Here is a 24,232-nt window from a genome sequence, read left to right as displayed (position 1 = left end):
ACAATAAGTAAACAAATTAGCAGGAAGTTTCATAACGATGCCGATTATAATTAATACAACGATGACAACAGTACAACACTGTTCGAATAACTGCAATGTACTGATATAATTTCAAAAGTAAATATCAAATAATCCAAACAACAGAACCCGCAGTACGATGATGTAATCAAAATATGTTTACTATATATAAATCTAACGTAATAATCATAATTGCATCAACTTCTTGGTGGGGACTGTATAAAAATTGACCGGAATAAATGTGACTTAATTTATAAACATCATTAATCCATTCTTTTATACGTGCAGCTACAAATAGAACATAAATCATGGGGTAGTGGCGTTCGACAGACTGGTGAAGGATAACGGAGACGACCGAATGCAGTCCTACTATTCATACCTATGAATTATTAGCTAGAAATCCCGAAGGAAAGGATGAAAGTTCTTATACTGGAATTTTGTAGGAAAAGATATAAATTATCTCGACATCCTTATGTTTCGTTTTTTTTTACGTTAGTTGTCTTATTTCTAGTTAATTAAAACTGTATTTTTGAGAACTTAATTTTTCTTAAACAACGTTTTTTATTATAGGTACTAGTTATTTTTTAACGGTAAACATTAACATTTAATCATAAATAAAATTAACATTGTAGTAAGTAAATTTTTACATAAAACAAACCGACTTTTTAAGTATTAAACAATGTTAAAATTAAAACAATGTTTATTGGATCCTAACATATAGTTTAATTACTTTTCATGAAAGGTAACTTTGCTTAAATAAAATACGGTTGCGGTTCACTTCAGAACCAGTCACAAGCTTACTAATGAGCTTCCAATTATCAAAGCTCATGACTAATTGTACTATGAATGATAACGGATATGATAGTAAAATTTTTCAAAATATAATGGAATTTAAATATTTAGGAATTACTTTAGATAGTAAATAAAAATGGAAAAGTCATACAACAAAACTACTAAAAAAACTTCATATACTAAAAAACTAGTACATTTTACTATCTTAACTGTATATTACCTTAAAAAATAATGTTTTGTTATATAAATCGATGTTTGAGTCATTAATTAGGTATGGAGTTGAAGTATGGGGTTCAACAGCAAATTATATAACTGAAAAAATTAAAAATGTTAAAAAAAAGAGTAATTAAAATAATTCTGAGTAAAGGCTGTCGGATGATAAAAAGGGAAAACTATTTTAATATTATCAACGCTATCGCCTTTAGGTGTTTAGCAGTCAATACTGAAATGTATGTTGCGTATGAAAAATGAATCTAAAACAAAAAAAAAAAACTATTCATCAAATTACGTATAAAAAGGTCTATTTGTTGTTCCTAAGTATAACAATTTATTTAGGTCATTCATCGCGCATATGAAAATATTGGCAAAAACATCAAATTTTTAATTTAAAGCTATGACTTCCACATAATCTTACATATAACAATCAAAGCTTGTTGTCAAATCCATTCTGAGATACCGTCCTGAAATTATTTTTTACATTTTAGTGCGTCTAATTTAAGAGTGGTGTTTTAAATTTTTTTTACATACGTTTTTATTTTCTACTTTTTAGTCTTCGTAAGTTTATACTTTACAGCTGCGCTATCGCAAAGGTTTGAGCGTATTTAGCGAAAGATCGGATCAGTATATTTTACGTTAGGCGAGTGCAATCTAAACATACGGCTAAACGATTTAATTTCCGGATAACCAAGATCCAGTCGATCAAGATTATGCCCGATGCATTAAACAGTTAGGGCTCGACTTGCTGATACATACGCCGTTGGAATCGTGAAAATCGGACGAGCGGTTGCCGAGATATTACGGTGGCACCCCTTCGTACCATCTCACCAATTTCCTAACAGCGCCCCGGGGGAACTTGAAAATCTGATGGGTACCGCTGGCGAGCGGATGGGATTTTCGTCTTGAGGCGTCAAAAAAATTTTCCAGAGCGCTAGGACCGACCGTTTTCGAGATATTTACTATTTTCGTCCGAAAATTCGGATCTAGTTAAAAAGTACTAAATTTTCCCAAAACTTCGATATATAATTCGCATATATGTCGATATATATATACAGTATATCGATATATAATAATATAACATGTATACACCTGACCACCAGGGGAACATGTACTAACGAATCGTGATTTTCCGCTACTGATCGGTACATTCCGGTGCTAAGCTAACGGGGACGCATACACAGACACACATAGAAATGCCGTTTAGTAGGGTAGGCTAAATAAAAGATATGAAAAATTAGTTTAAGAAAGAACTAGAAGAAGTTTGATGCCTAGCCTCTGAAACTGTAAATATCTGGAATATCTGTTGATCTTATAGCAACAAACAGTTAAATCCTTTAATATTTTGTTACAATTGAAATATATTTGTTTTTTTACCGCAACCATTTTACGACGCTACAAAATATTTTTCATAATTAATAGTAATTTTTATTATTAACTTAGTAGTATACCGTTTTTAGTAATACACAATTTTGTTTTGTTTTTCTTTTATAGTAAATTTAGTAGTGATTTATTTCTTGTAATTATTAATGTATTTTGTTTTGTATTTTTCATAGTTAATTTGTTTGTATAATTGTACTGTTTTAAATGGACACTAGTCGATAAGGCTTAGAAACTCACCGGGTTGATCTAGTGATGAACTTGTCATCGCAAATCAGCTGATTCCGAAGTCGAGAGTTTTAAAATTCAAATCCTAGTAAAGGCAGTTGTTACTTTTATACGGATTTCAATACTAAATCGTGGATACTGGCTTTCTTTTGTGGTTGGGTTTTAATTTCACGTATCAGAAGAAATGGTCGACCTGAGACTGTAAAATACTACACTTCATTTATATTCATACATATCATCCTCATTCATCTTCTGAAGTAATACCTTATGCTGGTTCCGGAGGCTAAACAGAAAGAAATATGAGGATAAAGTTTAGCGTTGGCGAGACCCAAATATGTATAATAAGGGATAAAGTTTTTCTCTTTCTGTTTTCTGTTCATCTAAATGGAATCTAATCATTAGATATAATATAGTAATAAAAGAACGTTATTTTCGGTAATTAACTTAAACACTACATCAGTAACCTACAAATTTGTTGTTTTTGTGTTTCTATAATTTACTTGACATTTTAAAAGAAAATATCTGTTTTCTTATGTCAGCACGTAAAAATACATTGACATATTTTGCAGCTGTATTAGAATATTTTAAATAGAAATGAATCATCCACATAATGATGTAATTTAACATTTACTCATAGTTATGATAATTTTAAATAATTTATTATCATTCAATTATTATTATAGGTCACAAGCCATGTTACAGTTAAATATATTTAATTTTACTTATTATTTTTAATATATATATATATATATATATATATATATATATATATATATATATTTACACGATATCGAAGTACTTACATACTGTATATCTATGTTGATTTATTGTTGGAAAATTTTGTATTAATTATCGCATATTTTTTTTATTTGTAAAAGCCAACTATTACAAAAAATTCAATTGTACTATCAGGAATGGAATGTCAGTGATGATTATAAGAATGCACTTCAAACATTTTTTTAAAAAATAATCAGTGGCGGCTCGTAGCTAAAATTAGGGGGGGGGGGGTGCTGCTCCAAAAATATTTATTCTGGATCTTTTCAAGGCCATGGTTAAAGTTTTCTGTAAAATAAAAGAACCGAAAAAAATAAATATAATAGCTGGAAGCAGGACAATAATCTAATTCTACACTTCATCACATTCAAGAATTTGGTACACCGTATTCAAGTACATTCAAGTATTTGGCTTAAAAACCTTATTGGGTTTAACCGAATAAATAATAAAATGTCAATACAGATAATATTTTTTAGTAGCCTATTATTAGATAACTTAATAAAATGTCCGCTTAAAAACACTATAGTCCAATGGTACTTAATTTAAATTTCTATGTACACAGAAACAAATTCATAATTACTTTTTACTAATTACCTACTCTTACGCCCTTCCAGTGTTTTTTCGAACAGATTTGGCAATCAAAGAGTCCTTTTACTTTTTCCTGTTTAGCCTCCGGTAATTACCTTTCAGATAATACTTCCGAGGATGATATGTACGAGTGTAAATGAAGTGTAGTCTTGTACAGTCTCAGTTCGATCATTCCTGAGATGTGTGGTTAATTGAAACCCAACCACCAAAGAACACCGGTATCAACAATTTAGTATTCAAATCCGTGTAAAAATAACTGACTTTACTAGGAGTTGAACGCTGGAACTCTCGACTTCCAAATCAGCTAATTAGAGAAGACGCGTTCACCACTAGACCAATCTGGTGGGTTATTTATTTTTTAAACTGGATACTTTCAACCTAACGGAAGCCTTTCCGGTTTACGATAATAGAGCTTCTCTAATGCCTCGATTATTTTCAAACGGCATATCTTGAATAATAATTATATCACCTGATTAGTACAGATTGAAAAAAATAAAATGTTCCCCTTATTACAGATTTTAAATCTACATGAAGGGTAACTGATTTTTAAGTCCTTGTGTAATTTTAAACACCTATAAAAAATATAATCAAAAATTTTAACGGTATTCATTCAATGAAAACTCTACGAAATATTACGTATGAGAGTGATTATGTGATATCAATTGAGAACGACCATGTTCTTATTTTTTAGTTTGGCGAAAATTAGTCCAATGGGCTAATTTTAAAGAAAATTATTACATTCGCTAATTTTGGTATATCCTATGTAAATTGCGACTAAAGAGGATTAATTGAAAACTAAGTTAATTCAATATATTTTCTTAATAAAAATTTACTTAGCCGAATCGCTGAATTTTTCTTAATTAATTTTGTCTTTAGTGAGATCTACAATTAACTTCCAGCCTTGCTGACGTAATACTTAGGTGTGCATGGCTTTTTAAAAATCGAAAAAGACTCGTATCAAAATTAGGAACAGTAAATTCACGCATTAATAACTAAAAAGACTGACAACACAGTTTCAGGACTTTCCAAGAGGAAAACCTAGTTCCAATACTAGAACTTCTCTCTACTGGGTTGTAGGACCTTCCCGGAGGTCTTTTGTGGGTTGTTTCTGATGCACGGCTTACACACACATAAATACACAACTTAATTAAAAATTTGTGATTTTATATAAATATAATATTTTTTCGTTTATTTAATTCAATAATTCTAACTAAAGCGCGTGCGCTTACCATATTTCATTCGCGCGGGTAAGGCGGTATTATCGGCGACGGTCGTAATAATTAAACTAATGTAATTTCGTAATTTAAATAGAACAAATTTCGTTTGTACGGTCGGTAGACTGGTGTAACCGCGAGGCTTAACGCAGAAGATACCGAGCCGACTGGGCGATCGGGTTGGAGACCCAGCCAGACCGAATAATAACTCTCTTACACTTAAATGTTATTAATTTATTTAATTCTACTGCTCACCTGTAACGTCACAACATTGCAGTAGTTTAGAGCATTTTTTGGGGTAGGAGTGCGATTTTGGAAATATTGTAATTTTTTAATTGTTAATAAATGAGCCTAAGAAAAATATGACCTTAATTAGGCGAAATCTCGAGATACTGTGAGTGACCTTGCTCTATAGCCTCACCCTATTGACCTTTTAAGTTGAAAATTTAATCATCAATGCCCCATATATAAAAGTAATTTGACCATGTTTGGTCAAAATCGGTCCAGTAGTTCTGTTGATGTAAGGTGTATGGTGCGACACTGAATACACATGTGTACATATGAACATCCGGAAAATTTCCATCTGGTTTTTTGGGTTCCTTTGGTGTCAAAACGTCAAGATCTGGTGAAAACCGCATATGCCCAAATTGGACCGATTACAATATTTTCCCATCTAAAGTTATAACGCTATCTAGACGGGAAAGTAAAATTGATGAATGGCTTCTCGTAAACGTCTGCAATTTGCTTAACTAAATTAAGAATATAAGAGAAGTTAGAATAACACTATACACCCATGAATCTTAAATAATTCGGTAAAACCTTCAAATTCAAAAACAAGAACGGATTTCCCATCAACGGTAATAATATTTCATAGTTGGTTTTGTTACTAAAACCAACAATATTTTTTCTTGATCAAGAAAGAGGTTTACTTTAATGTTTATTTCTAATGTCGACAAACTTTTCTTTTTTAAAAATCAGATATTTTTGCTAGGACTACCATTTTCTTTTGTCAATAAATTTTTGTGCTGCCGAAATTAAAAAAAAATATTTACAATTACAGTCGATTTACCTCCTTCATTCAGTATTTCATCGGATCTAAACTATGACGTGTTCGATCCTCTTTTGAGAACACAACTAGGGATTACTGTTTACTGATGAATTCGTCATTCTTATAAAATTTCAGATAAGTTAATGAAAACTTGATAAGAGCAGTCAAAGGTCACAGTTCACGTAATCTATCTAATCAAGACGGTCGGTAATTCACATTCTTTACATCACAACATGAAAAAGGTTGGTTGCAGTTCACCATTACCAATGTCTTTTTATTTAAATTAAATATTAATCGCGTTTCTTAATCAGATTTTTTGACGTTAGTAAAATGTAAATGGTACTTTATTTCGAATCAACTCAGTTTTTCTAGTTAGAGCATTAGGAGATATTTGAAATAGAAACTATGAGAGGTGCTTTTCGAGAAAAAATTGTTCATGAAAAGTCTAATTTTTTTGCTTTGTTTACTCAATTTAGAACTACAATTATTTTTATTGATTAATTCAGAAACTATAAAAATTTGATAAAATTTAAATATATATATATATTTTTTATAAGGGATATTTGATATCAGTTTTATTACTAACTGCAGAGGCGTGCCGTAAGCACGCCCTCCGCAACTAGGTCCTTCGGGTGGGTTGCCCTGGCGGGCTACGTCTCGGAATGGGATTATTAGGTGTCTAAAATTGATTACCTCTTGTGTAAAAATGTTTTTTTTTTTTTTTAATAACGAAAATTAAACTAGAAATTAAACTCTAGAAATATATACTAAAGAATCGGGGTTTCCGCTAGTGATCGGTAAATTCCGGAGCCTACGTTTTGGTTATAGTTCATTATTTTATGAAGAAAAACAATCACATAAATAAAAAATCTGCTGTGGACATTACGTGACTTTCATGTATGCCTATTAAATTACATATGCACATTTTTTTGCTGCACTTCATTTAAACTTATTTCATTACAAGGTGGAGATACGATCCTCCAATTCTTTAATAAAGTGAACACAAACACAATTGCTGAAATATTAATTTTTATTAACATTAAATATTTATACAATTATTAATTTAACAATCTTACATGAGATATTAGGATAGAGTAAAAGTTCCTTTATTACTCGTATTACTAGAGCAGAATAATTATATCAGATCAAAGACTGTTAAATGATTGGCAATAAAAAATAAATAAACGAAATTATGATTAACTCTGACTTAAGGAGTATATTGTCTGACAATGTCAGAGGAGTAATGTACTAAAAGATAAGAATTTTTTGCAATTTATTAATCGATCGGACATGTATGCTTCAGTGTATATGTTGTTCTTGTGAGAGTCTGTTTTTCAATCACTTTGAAGTTAACTTTAATGTAGATAAAATTAAATAATAATTAAACAGAAAATAAACTAGAAAATCCAAAAATAATACGATTTTAAATTATAATTTTCAATTAACATTAAATAATCAGATGTTTCACCAAATCTCTTACATATATACATATGTAATAATGCCTATTAAATTACATATACACATTTTTAGAATCACATCAAATTTTATTTCAGATATAACTTGTGATTTTCTTTTCATTTTTTTTTATTGTTATTGAATTATTAGTTATTGTAAAAGTTTTTTTTTTTACAATCACGAATTAATAATTATTAATAAATCAATAAATTTAAATTTAAAAAAAGTTACAAAAAAAATAAAAAGGAGATGTAGTCGGATTCGAACCGATCTTCCTCTAAGATCCAAACATTTCATTAATTCAAATTTTATTTGGCTATAACTCTGGAACCAATGAAAATGAGTGCAACTTTTGATATATCGTTGAAAACCTCTCAATGAGGATTTATTACCACTGTTAAGAAAAGCCCAAAATCCAATTTGTTTGGATTTTGGGCTTTTTTTTGGACACCTTTGGTTCAGTCGATTGCAATCAAAAGGGGAGGTGCACAACTACATGTTATAACAGTCGTAAATCTAAAATTTTAACATACGGCTAATAGGTTTTGAGTTGTGCGAGATACATACGTACGTACAGACGTCACGCCGAAACTAGTCAAAATTGGATTAAGATATTGTCAAAATGGATATTTCCGTTGAAATCTGGAAAGCAAAAATTTTCGCGATCACAATACTTCCTTTATTTCGTACAAGGAAGTAAAAAGGATTTTTTGCCACTCTTCTATAGGGCTTTGAATTAAACCAAACACCATCCAAAAGTATCTTAGTCCTGTAAGGGGTATTAAATTATATGAAAAGATCACCTACCTTTGAGATAAATTAAAAATTTTTGTGATACGGAAGATTAGAAAAGTTACTGTTTAGAAAAATAGCCGTGCTATTATTTCTGCAAATATATTATACAATAGGATGAGTAAATCCAATATATCCTTAAACCTTTCATTATTAATGAAGTATAGCCAAATCTTTACAGATATCCCCTTTAATATTTAAAATTATCAATAAAAACCTTTTCTCCTTACAATATGTTCAGTTAATTATTTACTTTCCTTTAATATAACCTGGCGTTTGTGAAAATAATTAAACACAACATTTAATGCATCTACTGAAAGAAACTTTTGTTACGTAACTGAATAAAATTTGTTTATTGCCGGCTGCATGGTTATTCTACAATTTTTTTTATCATATTTCTATTGCACCTAGTCTTAACTGTAAGGAGGTAATTAAATTCAAATCCATTAAGAAATGTTATTGAATGAAAGAATACGCGAGACGATTTAGTTTTCCGTAAAGGTCATATTGTAGTAGAAAAAAAAATATATAACGCGTTGCAAAGGATAGCGAAGCAGGTGGGAACAGAGCGTGACGGCTATGCTGAGTGAACGTGTGACCTTGTACTGACTGCAGAGTTCTAGCTTTACACAGGTAGTTTATAAAATGTTGCCTGACCAAACCAGTGCCTACACTAACACTTCCTTCGACGACCCACACACATTGTACACTTAATGACTGTTGTTTTATACTACAATGATATACTGCTTGTGTTCATGCAGATAAACGTAAAAAATTGAAGTTTTTTTATAATTTAACAATCAGTATCTTTACCGTCAATTTTCTTTTATTATCAAATCGATTGGCTGATTTTATATTTGACTTTTTTTTTTTGTCTTCAGTCATTTGACTGGTTTGATGCAGCTCTCCAAGATTCCCTATCTAGTGCTAGTCGTTTCATTTCAGTATACCCTCTACATCCTACATCCCCAACAATTTGTTTTACATACTCCAAACGTGGCCTGCCTACACAATTTTTTCCTTCTACCTGTCCTTCCAATATTAAAGCGACTATTCCAGGATGCCTTAATATGTGGCCTATAAGTTTGTCTCTTCTTTTAACTATATTTTTCCAAATGCTTCTTTCTTCATCTATTTGCCGCAATACCTCTTCATTTGTCACTTTATCCACCCATCTGATTTTTAACATTTTCCTATAGCACCGCATTTCAAAAGCTTCTAATCTTTTCTTCTCAGATACTCCGATTGTCCAAGTTTCACTTCCATATAAAGCGACACTCCAAACATATACTTTCAAAAATCTTTTCCTGACATTTAAATTAATTTTTGATGTAAACAAATTATATTTCTTACTGAAGGCTCGTTTAGCTTGTGCTATTCGGCATTTTATATCGCTCCTGCTTCATCCATCTTTAGTAATTTTACTTCCCAAATAACAAAATTCTTCTACCTCCATAATCTTTTCTCCTCCTATTTTCACATTCAGCGGTCCATCTTTGTTATTTCTACTACATTTCATTACTTTTGTTTTGTTCTTGTTTATATTTGACTTATAAAAAATAAAAAGATTACCTCGGGTGAACTGTGCTGGAATTCGTAGTAGTTTATTAACGACTGTATTCGCTGGAGGCTTTGTTATTTTAAAACAAATGTAGACAATCAACTGGAAGGGAGTTATTTTAAATCATTTCCTCCTCAAATTTATCTTTCTGTGCAATTATCTAAAAATAATAAAGAAATAATTCATCTTTTACTTCGTTCAACAAAAAATGTGTTTTTATTTTTTTTAAATATACATTTTTTATTCATTATTAAAGATTAGATTGCAATTGGTAATTCGTGAACTTTTGAATGCCTCGAATGATAAATTTGGGAAGCTTTTCATTTCTCACCATTTCAGAAATAATAAAAAAATCTGTTGTGGACACCACATGACTTCCTTGTACGCTTATCAGCTTACATATACACATTTTTTGCTGCACTTCATTTAAACTTATTTCATTTGAATCTAAGATACGATCCTTCACTTTAATAAAGTGGACAGTTACATAATTGCTAAAATATTATTTTTTATTAACATCAAATAAATTAATATACAATTATTAATTCAACAATCGTACCTGAAATATATTAATATATAAGTCTTATATCTATCTAATACTATGCTTTTAAAATTATTATCATATAACCATCAACAAAATGAAAACAAAAACGATTAAATTGATGTTTCACCTATTCTAATGTGGAGACCGCAGCATGACTTGTACGCCTATTAAATTACATACACGTTTTTTAAAATGAAAAGTACATAAAATTTTATTTAATTAATAAATTCTGATATTTTTTCTTTTTTTTTATTGTTATTAATGAATTATTATTTATTGTAAACTTTTTTACAATCAAAGGTTAATAATTAGTAATAAATCAAAATATTTAAATTAAAAAAAAAAGTTAAAAAAAAGGAGATGAAGTCGTCTGATTCGAACCGATGTGCCTTCCCTTTATAAAATCCAAATATTTCATCAATTAAAATTTCATTTGGCTATAACTCTTTCTTTCTTTTTCCTGTTTAGCCTCCGGTAACTATCGTTTAGATAATACTTCACAGGATGAATGAGGATGATATGTATGAGTGTAAATGAAGTGTAGTCTTGTACATTCTCAGTTCGACCATACCTGAGATGTGTGGTTAATTGAAACCCAACCACCAAAGAACATCGGTATCCACGATCTAGCATTCAAGTCCGTTAAAAATAGCTTTAGTAGGCTTTAGTAGGACTTGAAGGCTGGAACTCTCGACTTCCAAATCAGCTGATTTGGGAAGACGCGTTCACCACTAGTGGCTATAACTCTGGAACCAATGAAAATAACTACCGAACTTATGATAAATCGTTGAAAACCTCTCGATGAGGGCTTATTACTGCAGTTAAGAAAAAGTCCAAAATCCAATTTTTTTGTAATTTTGGGCTTTTTTGGACACTTTTGGTTCAGTTTATTGGAATCAAAAGGGGAGGTGCGCAACTAGATGTTACAACAGTCCTAAATTCAAAATTTCAACATACTACGGCTAATCATTGTTGAGTTAATCATTGTGTGAGATGCATACGTCAGATGTCACGCTGAAACTAGTCAAAATGGAATCAGGGAAGGTCAAAATGGATGTTTTCGTTGAAATCTGAATACCGTAATTTTTCGTGATCACAATACTTCCTTTACTTCGTATAGGGAAGTAAAAATTATTTGACATATTTCAATAAAATTGAATAAACTATTTTTTGCATCATATTGCAAAAGGTTTTATAAAACGCGACTTATTAATGCAATATTACGGTCTGTCATTTTTTTCTGAACTTATCGACCATGTTTAAGCAACATAACTTATAACAATTCCTAAAAAAATAATATTATTTTCAGTATAAACATTATAAAACATAAGATCTGTAACCAATTTTTGTCTAGTAAACTACTGAATTTTCATTGCTTTAACGTCATTCGGTGTTAAAGGAAAAACAACTGTTTTGTCACATAAGAAGAAGATTTTTGAAATGGTTGTTGAACAGTAAAGAATTTTAGATTACGCCAATCTGTATAAATAAAAATGCAAATGTTCGTTTGTTCAAAATCATAAATCTCCATAAGTACTACACCGATTGCTTTGAAATTATGGGATAACGTTGCATTCGAATACGCGCGTGTTTTTATATACCTACTATTTATATACCTAAGATGTCACACCTGTGACAGGCAAAAACATGCTTTTATTGAAAAACAGCACTTCCTGTTTGGCGTAAAAGCAACGCACGCTATACCAAATGCTTTACAATTCCATTTCAATGTTACCGATATGTGTGTTCGCTGTAGACTAAAAAACTACTGGTCCGATTTACGCGCGGGGCAAAAGGGAGAAAGCGAAAATCGGAAAAGGTAAAAGGGAAGAAGGGGAAAATATAAACGGGGAAAAGTAAAGGGGAAAGGATAAAAAATAAAAGGGGAAATGGAAATAAATGAAAGACCAACGGGGTAATGAAGCGGAAATGAGGGGGAATGGGGAATAGGGAGAGCAGAAAATGGGGGAAAGGGAAATTAAATATGGTAAAAAGGAAAAGAGGAAATGGGGAATAGGGTAAAAGGGAAAGATAAAATCTTTTGAAGTTCCGTAATGTTCATTTTGTTAATGTTTTATCAAACTTTCAATTGTGTTCATTTATTATATATATATATATAAAATATATATTAAATGATAGATTAAATGATGATTAAATATATATTAAATGATATATATATATTAAATGATAGATTTGAGATAGATAGATTTTATATATATATATATATATACACTCAAATGTAGTAATAGCGAAACATTGCCGGGTATGCTAGTGTAAAATAAATTATAAGATAAACAATAAATTCCTTATTACTTCCTTGTACGAAGTAAAGGAAGTACTGTGATTGCAATCGTCGTTTTGACCATCCCTGAATCCATTTTAACTAGTTTCGGCGTGACGTCTGTACGTACGAATGTATCTCGCATAACTCACAAACGGTTAGTCGTAGAATGTTGAAATTTTCGATTTAGGACTGTTGTAAGATCTAATTGTGCACCTCCCCGTTTTATTATAATCGACTGGTCCAAAAGTATCCAAAATATCCCATATTCCAAACAATTTGGATTTTGAACTTATTCTTAACTGCAGTAATCAGCCCTCAATGAGAGCTTTTCAACAATATATTATAAGTAGTACTTATTTTCATTGGTTCCAAATGTTATAGCCAAATAAAATTTTAATTAATGAAACGTTTGGATCTTACAAGGGGAACACATCAGTTCGAATCAGACTTCATCGCCGTTTTCTTGTTTTAACTTTTTTTCTAATTAAATACATTGATTTATTAATAATTATTAACATCTGATTAGAAAAAAATGTTGAATAGATAGCGCTGTTTTTTCAAAAAAAAAGCATGTTTCTACTTGTCACAGATGTGACATCTTAGGGATATAAATAGATCATAGATACCGGTGTTCTTTGGTGATTTGGTTTCAATTAACCACACATCTCAGGAATGGTCGAACTGAGACTGTACAAGACTCACTTCATTTACACTCATACATATCATCTTTATTAATCCTCTGAAGTAATAACTGAACGGTAATTCTCGGAGGCTAAACAGGAAAAAAAAAGAAAGGTATATAAATAGTAGGTATATAAAAACACGCGCGTATTTGAATGCAATGTTGTATCAAAATTTCAAAGCAATCAGTGAAGAACCTTTAGGAGATTTAAGAATTTGAACAAACGAACATTTACATTTTTATTTATATAAATATTAAAATAATTACATTAAATATAAAAAGTTACTACAAAATAAATCACAATTTAGAAGGCGTTAATGAAAATTATTTGAGCACATATTTACGTAGACGTTGAACGGAATGGAGAAAATTCAAGGTTTAAAAAAAAAATAATGAAGGGGTTTATTAATTAATTAATTTTAGTAATTAATAAAAATTAATTAATTTTTTTTTTAAATTAATTGTGTTGTAACAAAAATCCATCGACAGACAGATTAATATCACCCACCGGGTTGGTTTAGTGGCGAACGCGTCTTCCCAAATCAGCTGATTTGGAAGTCGAGAGTTCCAGCGTTCAAGTCCTAGTAAAGCCAGCTATTTTTACACGGACTTGAATACTAGATCATGGATACCGGTGTTCTTTGGTGGTTGGGTTTCAATTAACCACACATCTCAGGAATGGTCGAACTGAGAATGTACAAGACTTCACTTCATTTACACTCCATACATATCATCCTCATTAATCCTCTGAAGTATCTAAACGGTAGTTACCGGAGGCTAAACAGGAAAAAGAAAGACAGATTAATATCGTTTCTACAAAAAATCGTTTAATTGTATTTTAAATAAATTGGATGGAAAATTTTTAAATGGTTCGGTAATGTATTTAAAATTAAATCTGTAGCATAACCTTTTCGTAAACTTAAAGTTAGACGAAAATAGTTATATCTAGTTTCGTAGGAGGGGGATATTGTTATTTTGTAAGAATAAATGACGTGAGGATAAAATTTAATGGCTTTTTTAGATCAAGTTGGATGAAGGAGCGCGAGTATGTAGCCGTTTGGTGATGTGGTTTGAGTAGCAGCTACTTTAGATTTTTGAGAGTGTTTTAAGAGCGAACGCTTAAATGAATTCGGGCAAAATTATCCCGAGCCCCGAAGGGAAAAGGGCAGCCGAGACGCGCACTTGTCCATAACAACACGGCACATTGAAGGCTTATAAATTTTTATAATACTTTGGAGAAAATATTGACCATTATCTAGTACGGCGTTTTTGTTTTTTAACTTTAATTGTATGTGCTCTTGTATCTATTATTTTAATTTATTCATGCATTGTAGTTTTTTCAGGTACATTGTATAACATTTGTATTTAAAATAGTTTCTTCTCAGAATTAAAATTTAGTGTTGAAATACTGTATACATAATATTGTGAAGCTATATAGTTTGTTTTTTTTGTGAATTATTTTTAACATAGTGATGATCTATAATTTTGTAACTGATAATTCAATGAAACACGTCCAGTAAGATAAAAATTTCCTATCTTATACAAACGCTGTTTGTGCTAGTAAATGTACTGTATATCTAGCTTCGCTTTTTATAAACATAAGTTATTTATAAACATTGCTTTAACGATTGTGGATATTTTGGTACATTAAAAATTCTTGGAAATAAAATAAGATCCTTGCATAATACAATATATTTTGTTTCACACCTCCAGAAATAATTTATACATTTTATTTAATTTGCCGAAATTATCAAGCAGGAAAAAATTAAATGAAAAAGATAAAGTATCGTATTTTTAAAACAACATACACTGCATGAAACCTTTCCTTCTTTTTTTAGATGAAGTAGTCAATTAAAAAACTCCTAATAAAATGTTTTTTCTATCGCACACCAGTTTATGTTCAAGTAGTTGAATACTATGTGTAATTTAAGTGTTATTTCATTGTTGTACAGAATGACCTCTATTGAACTCTGTAAGCATTCTTTCGTATTCAGTAATTGGTTGGTATTAAACACGATGCTAAGGTATGCTGCTAGTCAACAACTAGATTACATTTTCCTATTTATACCATTATTGAATTTTTTAAACATGCAATAATCTTGCTGCATTGAATGTCCTAGTTTGCTAATGAAAAAAAATGAAAAACTCATGACGTCTTTACGTTTTACTTATCACTTAATAAATGAAAACTGTCACTTAACAAATGTAATCACTTAATAAATGAACAAATAAAAAATAAAAAAAACTAAAAGGAGACTGCTCCATATTAGGTAAGAGAAAACTATTGGAAAAGAGAAATAAAATATCAAAATTGGCTTAAAAAAAAAAGATAAAAAAATGAAAGATTTATTTTTAAAAAAGAAAGAGAATACGATTTAAGAGAAAATATAAATATATTTCATAAAATATACATCAACACTCTTGTATGCGTAGTAGTAGGGTTTTTAAAACGCCTACTTCTATAAGTAACAGGAGTACGTTCTCTTGGTTAGGTTAGTTTAAATGGAAAGGATAAGAGGACCACGATTTTGGCCTCTTTAAAAATTACAAAATGTGTACTTTTTAAATCGATTAACTTACAATTAGGTTTCATAAAGGCCTGATTTTATGAATGTGCTTCTGTGAAAAAAGGTTTTGTTTTTATTTTCTGCGGAAGTGAGTTTATTATTTTTGCTTTATGCGTTACTTCGGAATTTTTTGATCCAGAATTTCTCGATCTGATTGTTTATATAGGTAAACAAAAAGATTCTTATTTATTTATCATTTTTTGTTATAAATAGGGTACTTCTTTTTGGGTTTATGTTTTAAATACATTTTTTATTTTATTGTTTAGATCTCATCATTAGATTTAGCATTTATCTATCTATCTTATCCATCTCATCATTAGCATTTATTGGCTGAATAGTTTCAGCTGTAAAAAGCAGAGTTAAAAAGTTAATATATATATAACTTAAATTTGTCTTAAAAATCAAACACTACATGATTCAATCAGAACGTGAAAAAATACTTTGAAATTAGTTTATTCTAATTGGTTAATTATATTTTAATTTATGCGTGGACAAACGTGTAAAATCCGGGCGATAATAAATTGATATTAATATCACATTCAGAATCTTTATTTTTTATACCTGATTAGAATTAATTAAATTTTCTGTTTTCGGGACTTTTTCTGTGAAAAAATCTAATTCATTTTGTATATATGCAGGAGATAGTGTAATCTACATTAAAACAAACAGAAATAAAATATCTCTTATCCGCATATGGTTAGGTTTTGGTTGTTCATAACCGGCATAATTTTATAAACCCGCTTTATGCGTTATACCGACACAAGCCCACATAAGAAATGACATCATGTATTACTCATTTATAAGTCGTCATTGAACCAATATGTAGGCCTGGTTAGTCATTGATACAGATTTTGCTATTTGTTAACAGTCGTAGTTTTTTAAAAGTGGCTGACATTGACGGCGGATCCACTGCAAGGAGATCGGGTTGGCGGTTTTTTCTTCTCATCAAAGAAAGTTGAATTCGTCATAAATAGTAGATAAGAAAATCATTAAGAATTTTTTGTACTTTATTTTATAATTCCTTTTCTCTTAAAATCGCTGTTTTCGGAAAGTGTACAAAAATAAAAAAAAATACATTTTTACTTTCATAATAAGTTTCATGCATTTACTTAGTAAAGTAGTTAAACTAAAAGTAACTAGTGCAACTAAAAGTTCTAAAAGGAAATTAAAATTGACTGGTCTATTATAGGACCCACTGTTAACTTAATACTGTCAATATGAAAGGACCTGATCAATACTATTTTTTAGATACTCTGTTAGTACAGGTGGTATCTGTTTTGGGTTGGACATTTTCTACATGATGGCTAATTTTTGCTTTAATGCTTCCGGAATATTATCAGAAATGATTATTTCGTTATGTGCCAGTTGAAAAAGGTGTGCTTAAATTTTTATTCAACAAAATTTCATACAATATAGTTTGTGTTGTTTGGTATACGAGAGTAAATGTTAACTGGTTTTTCACTTTCACAAAGCAAAAGACAGATCACTGCATGCTGTTCAACTAATTTGCAAACTTCAGAAGGATTCGTCATTGCAAAATGAAATTTTGAAGTTATAAACAAAACGATTTTACTCGAACAGTTAACCAACTTAGTTACTCTACAACCATTAGTGTCTTAAATTATTAAATGACCCCAGTATACAAGAAATGAGTTTTATCCATTGTTTGCTGGTGCAAATGTAACCTCCGTATTTCTGTGCCCCCTTTAGTTCAAGTAAACAATCTGTACTTGCAGATCAGTATGCAGTTTGTATAGTTTATGTAATCTGTGTTCTAATTATACTGAAGAAAATGCATTTTCAAGGTTAGAAATGGCGTTTTTTGAAATCAATTGTATGTTTAATTTCTTACACTTACAGAGATCAATGTAATAAAATATAGTAATATGAAAACATAGGAGTAATTAATAAGTAAAATTTGAACGTGACTGACAGGAAAATAATGAATTTAATTTTAAATATTTTACATAATATAGTATCAAAACAACGCTTTCATTATCTACTTACAGCAGCAGAGTAATTAATTTTATTTCAGTGTGTACTGTAGTAAACCTCAATAAAGTTGAAATTTTATTTTTAACTAATTTTTACAAATTCTCTGTTTTAAAGAAATAAAGAGATCTTTGTGAAACTAATATCTCTGAGATTATAAAAATGGAATAGAAATAAGTAATAGAAATGGAAAATTAATTTCAACATATTTGTATTTTACAAAGGCTTTTATTAAAGTTATAAGAGATTCATTTTTTATGTTTACTTAATTGTTATTTCCAATTAATACACATATAATTATATTTATTTGATGAATGTATAATATAACCTTTGTAATGTATAATAGCTCCAAAATAAAAACTTCATATCTCTATTGTCATGTAAAATATAGTTAAACCTATAAATAATAAGTATCAATTAAAAGTAACCTAATTTAAAAATAATTATAACTGTCATCATCATATATTCATTTTAGTTTCTGAATACAGTGAAAACAATTCATTCAATTCGTAAATGAATCCCTTGAAATGTTAATGTTATAATAATATTATTAACTGCTCTGGTAAATTAGAATAGAATTACTGTTAATAATGAAGTAATTTAACAAGTCAGTCATCGATTAAGTTATTCTTTTAAATGCAGTATAATTCATTTAGAATCAATTTTATCAATGTTCTCTTTGTTCTGTTTCTCTATTGAAACAATTATTTAAGTAATTTACATCTAGCGTTTAATTACCCGCAGGAACATTTTATCCTTTTCATCGTTATGAATATCAAAAAATTAATTGCTCTTAACTGGACAACTGCCTTTGTTAACTTCATTTTCTCTCCTCAACCCAAGGGTTGGCATTAACATTTTTCTTGTTGCATAGCTGTCTTCTTACAATCTTGTATTTTTCCCCTTCTTGATCTTATCTGCATTTTTCTGTAATGATTTTCCCCTTCCCTTTATTCTCTTTCTAAGATTGAATATTCAATAATTTTTGAGTTTACTCTACAAGTTCAGTTATTGAATAAATTTTAGTTACTTTTCTTTATAAGGAAATTATGTGACACTGCACCAGAACACACACACACACACACACACACACACACACACACACACACACACACACACACACACACACACACACACACACACACACACACACACACACACATATATATATATATATATATATATATATAATCTGTTAAATTTTGTTTAATAAAATTTAAATATAATTTTACAATGTAAAGAAATAGTATGAATCTTAAAAATAATAATTTCAGCAATTGAAATATATATATATATATATATATAATAAAAAAAAATTATAATTTTAATTTTATGTTTTGTTACAGAGTTATCAACACCAGATAAGCTCGAATACAACTACTATCCTGTATCTGGTGGGTCATTGCATTTCACTGTCAAGACACCAAATGATGCTCATATAGCTTTAACTCAAGGTCCCAGTGAAACAGATTCTATGTATGAGGTAATTTATTTTAAAATTATTTTGGAATATATTTTCAAAACATGAAGTGTGTTATTACAAATAAGGTAATATGTAAAATGCCAATTAATGTTTTGCTAACGATGCTCTTTTAATAAAAAAATTGCCTACTAAGGAGAAATGCATATTTATTAAAAACAATAAACATAATGTAATACAGTATGTTGAAAAGCATTGTGCATTATGTTTAAGTATTGATGAATGACACTGTAAAACTTTTATTCCTTATTGTTTTATTTTTTTATTTCTTTACAAATTTAGAACACCTCTTTGATGCCACATTATTTACAATGCAATTTTAATTAATTTACTGAATTTTTCTGTAATTGTCTTGAGATAGCTTATGGTTTCCATCTTAAGACTTCTACTCAATCAAAAGTAGTGTAGTATGCATGGACTTAACAGAAATCCTATTATAGGCTTAGTGTAATTTAAAAGACCATTGTGTAATTTAATATTACTATTTTTTTTTTTTGTAATTCTTTAATCAATTCTATTGATTAACTCTTAGAACCAGAGACAATGGTTCCAATAAAATGGTACAATACTCCTGGAACTGACAATACATGGACATTCTAGGACAGAATTTATAGAAAATATTATTAGTTAAATTAAAAGCTTTTAGCTCCTTATGATCAATAAGTTTGAGTTTATTGCAATGTATTCTAGCTGTAAATTAAATGGATAGCAACTGACCAAATTAGGCTTGAAAAAAATAGTACTCAAATACAAAATATTTCATATATGTTACAAAATAAACTTAATTATATCTAGGATTGTACATCATAGAAGGAAATTGTTTCCAATATTTTTGATAAGTTCTTCTGTTAATTTTAAATATGTAATGAATATAATTAATCTGTAATTTTGTCTCTATTAATCTATAAAGCCAAATGTCAAGTGACTTTCTGAATGCATTGTATATCTTGCAAAAGCTATATCTAAATGACAAATTCGTTCAACAAGATCATGCATGTGTGATGCAAATGAAACACATAAAAATTTCCTTCTATTCTAAACAGAACTCATGTATACTTGTTAAGCACATCAGTTTTTTACTGTATAATTTTCAGTTTATTAATAATTGTACTTAATACATGTAAAGGAAACGCTATATGTTTGGAATAAGAATATATGTTACTGCCTAAATAAAAATAAATTAGTACTGTAAATTTACACATAACTTATTTTTTTTTTTGCAACAGGTTGTTAATGAGCATCCAAATTTTATTTTTAAATTTATAATGAAAAAATTGTTGTTAAAGTCTACCTTTTTAAAATAATTTTATCTTCATAGTTTAGTTTGCCCCTCCTAGTTTATATAATTTTAGTTTTGACTATATATATGTAAAATTGGTGGTAGCAGTTTGAAAATAAAACTTTTGATAATTTACCCGTAAATGAAACATGAAAATAAAATATTTAGTACAGTCCAAATTTTTAAATAAATAAATGCCTAAAGAATTAATATCAGCAGGATGATGCTAATATGTATTAGTTGATTTTAAAATTTTAAATAATTAAAAATTTTTAAAAATAAGTTTATTTTTTATTTTTTTGACTAACATTGATTCTAGGTAGTGACACAATTTAAAAAATCAAAACCAAAATGCAGTTATTGAGTTCAATTTTGCATGGAATCTTTTTAAATGTAAATTAATAATCCTTGGTAATTGGTTCTGTTACTGAAACTTTATTATTTAATAAAATGAGGATATTCTAATGGTACCACCTAAAATATCTCAAGTTACTCATACAATCGAGTTAGCCAACTTACAAAGGAATTTCTGTTCTTTAAATTTAAGTGAACTGTATGTATATAAAATTGCTACTTTATTTTTAAATAACCAAATAACCCTCTAGATGTACTGACATTAGGTTTATTGAATAAAAAAAGTACTAACTTATAACATTTAAGTACTTGTGACAAATTGAATAAAACAAAAGGATTCTTTAAAAATTAAGTGTTCTCTTACTGCAATAAGTAAACTTATAATTTAATCACTATTTACTTTTCTTATAAGAATATAAGACTCTCCAAGACTTACTTGGAGAGAAAGGATAGATATTAGCCACAGCAATTGAAAGATTTTATTGCTATTTTAAAGTGAAACATAGATTACCTTTCACATTGCTTTTTGGGAGAAGCAGATGAAACTAGAGGAGCTCTCAACTCACGCCAGAAAATAGAAATATTTTTGTAATTCATAAGTGACAACGGATTTCAAACCGGAGTTGCACAAGATTTTGGTGTTCCCCACACTCAACAGTCTGTAAGACTATAAATATTACAGCCGACAATATAAAGGAGACAGCATATTTACGGATCAAATTTCCATCCAACTTACATTCAATGGAAGTAGCTAGAGGGGAGTAGTCTAACAGATTTCAGTTACCGGCAGTTATTGGTGCACTTGATTGCATACTTGCCAGGATTAAAAAACTATCTGCATTCGGAGACGATTATATTAACAGAAAACCCTCAGTGTGCAAGTCACTTGTGAAATGATCACTAATGTAAACATTCAGTGGCTCGGTAGCATACATGATTCCAGGATTTGGATATACATAATACCAGATTATTCACAATTTAAAGTAATTTCTGCTTGCTTGGAGGTAGTGGTTACAGAATCTCTTTGTGGTTATTAACTCCATTTTAAAAACCCTGTCAATATAAAACAGGAATTGTTCAACATCAGGCATGTTAAGGAGACGATCATAGTTGAAAGAGTATTCAGCTAGCTCATACAAAGGTTTCCAATTTTAGTAAACAAAATGAAGTATGTTTGGAAAATATTCCAAAAATAACTGTTACACAATATAGCAGATATTTACTAGATAATTTTGAATATTCTAAATAAATGACTTACAAAAAATAAATGAATATAAAATCAGTATTTATTATATAAGACATGAAACCTCGATGTAGCTCAGTTGGTAAGGTGTCAGACTGAGTTAGCTGAATCGAACCTGGGACCTCAACGTTTGTGTAATCAGCTGATTCAGTCCAACAACTTACCAACTGAGCTATACCGAGGCGTCATGTTTTTTTTTGTTCTTTAATCATTTTTCCATTTATATTTTTAATTTTTTTATTATTAAAATTTTTTTTCAGTTTTTTTTTTAATTTTTTATTTAGGAACAGGATATTTATTTATTTGAAAAACATTACAATTAGTAGTCTATAAATTGACTGGTCAAAATAAAAATTCAATTTTTTTATCTAAGTAGGCTTACAGTTATTTAATTAATATTTATTTTTGTTATTTTTATTACAATTGTATGTGTAATTCTGACACCAAACCATCCCGTTTCACTACTATAATTTAAAACATTCAAACTTGACTGAGTCAACTGATATTCTGTCACTGAAAAGTTGTTATTTTTTTGCTTACAATCTGGCAGCATTTAGTTACTCAAGTAAAACAAGATGTTGGAGTTCTGATGTAGACAAACTTTTGGTTTCTTCAGTTTCTAAACGGAACTTCTTTTTCTTTTGCCATTTAATTACTGTAATGTGTGCAGACAGTAATTCAGAATGTACACTTTCATTCTGTTTTTTGTGATCCAAATTTTGATCTGCTTTTTTTGTTGAAGGTTGTGGATCACATATGGCAGTATCGCAGTGTCCTACATTTCTGGAAAACTGGACTTTCTTCATAATTTAACATTTCCAGAAATTCTTTTTCCCAATTTTTTTTTTATTTCCTGTAGTATTTCAGTCTGTTTTCTACTTTACATCTGTCTTCATATTATTAAGAAGTTTTTTTAACTTTCCAACAATATAATTTTTACTGGAACTTCTGGCAAATTCATCTTTGATTTCTATTCATGATTTGGCATGTACAATTACTGGGATCATGAATTTATTGAAAACGACACTATGATCTTTTAAAAGCTTTGCAAATGAAAGCTGTTGACAACTAGTATTTGTAGGCAATTCTTTCTCACTCAAAGATATATTTGATACTTCTATTCAAAATATCAAATGACTAAATAAAATCCTTTGTCTTAAAAGAATTACAACTTCAGATACAAATAAGCATGTTAGAACATGTTTGTTTATGTTACTGAAATCACACATATATTAAGAGAATACTTACAAATAAAGTAATTATTATAAGAAAAAACTTATCTACCGCAACAATTTTCTAGTGTTTAATTTTAAGAAGAAGGTTGCTTTTATTCAGTTACAATCAAGAGATAACTTATACTTAAAAGTGTTTACTTATTCTGTTAAGTAGTCAATTAACAGTAGTTACTTATTTTTATTCAATAGACTCATTATGTCAAGACATCTTTTATATAATCATTTGATACTGTTTACAATAGCTTGAGTTAAAATGGATGCATATCTACTTCCATGAGCAAAATTGGTCTGAAGTTGTTTTTTACAATTAATTAGATGTTAACTAATGACAAGGTAGTGCAGATCCTGAATTTGCTTAAAAATGTAGTTTGTGGCAGAAAGATACTGTATGGATTATTAATTTTTGTACAAGTTAGATTTTTATTACTGTATTCTAAGTGATACCACAATTTGATATACATCACGATAGTCATTCATGGAAAAATAATGATTTCAGAATGTCAGAAAAT

The 24,232-nt window shown here is 29.3% G+C and overlaps 1 protein-coding gene across 2 annotated transcripts in view; it reads left to right on the top strand.

Annotated features, from left to right (window-relative positions):
- Positions 1 to 24,232, top strand: part of LOC142321402 (C3 and PZP-like alpha-2-macroglobulin domain-containing protein 8) — a 72,058-nt gene that overhangs the window by 23,355 nt on the left and 24,471 nt on the right. For both annotated transcript variants that reach the window (XM_075359448.1, XM_075359447.1), the window contains exon 2: positions 19,479 to 19,615. In XM_075359448.1, the coding sequence (XP_075215563.1) occupies positions 19,479 to 19,615 (137 nt within the window). The remainder of the gene's footprint in view (positions 1 to 19,478; positions 19,616 to 24,232) is intronic.

The sequence above is a fragment of the Lycorma delicatula genome, chromosome 3, assembly GCF_047948215.1.
Source record: "Lycorma delicatula isolate Av1 chromosome 3, ASM4794821v1, whole genome shotgun sequence".
Taxonomy (NCBI): Eukaryota; Metazoa; Arthropoda; class Insecta; order Hemiptera; family Fulgoridae; genus Lycorma; species Lycorma delicatula.
This window is presented reverse-complemented; position numbering and strand designations above follow the sequence as displayed.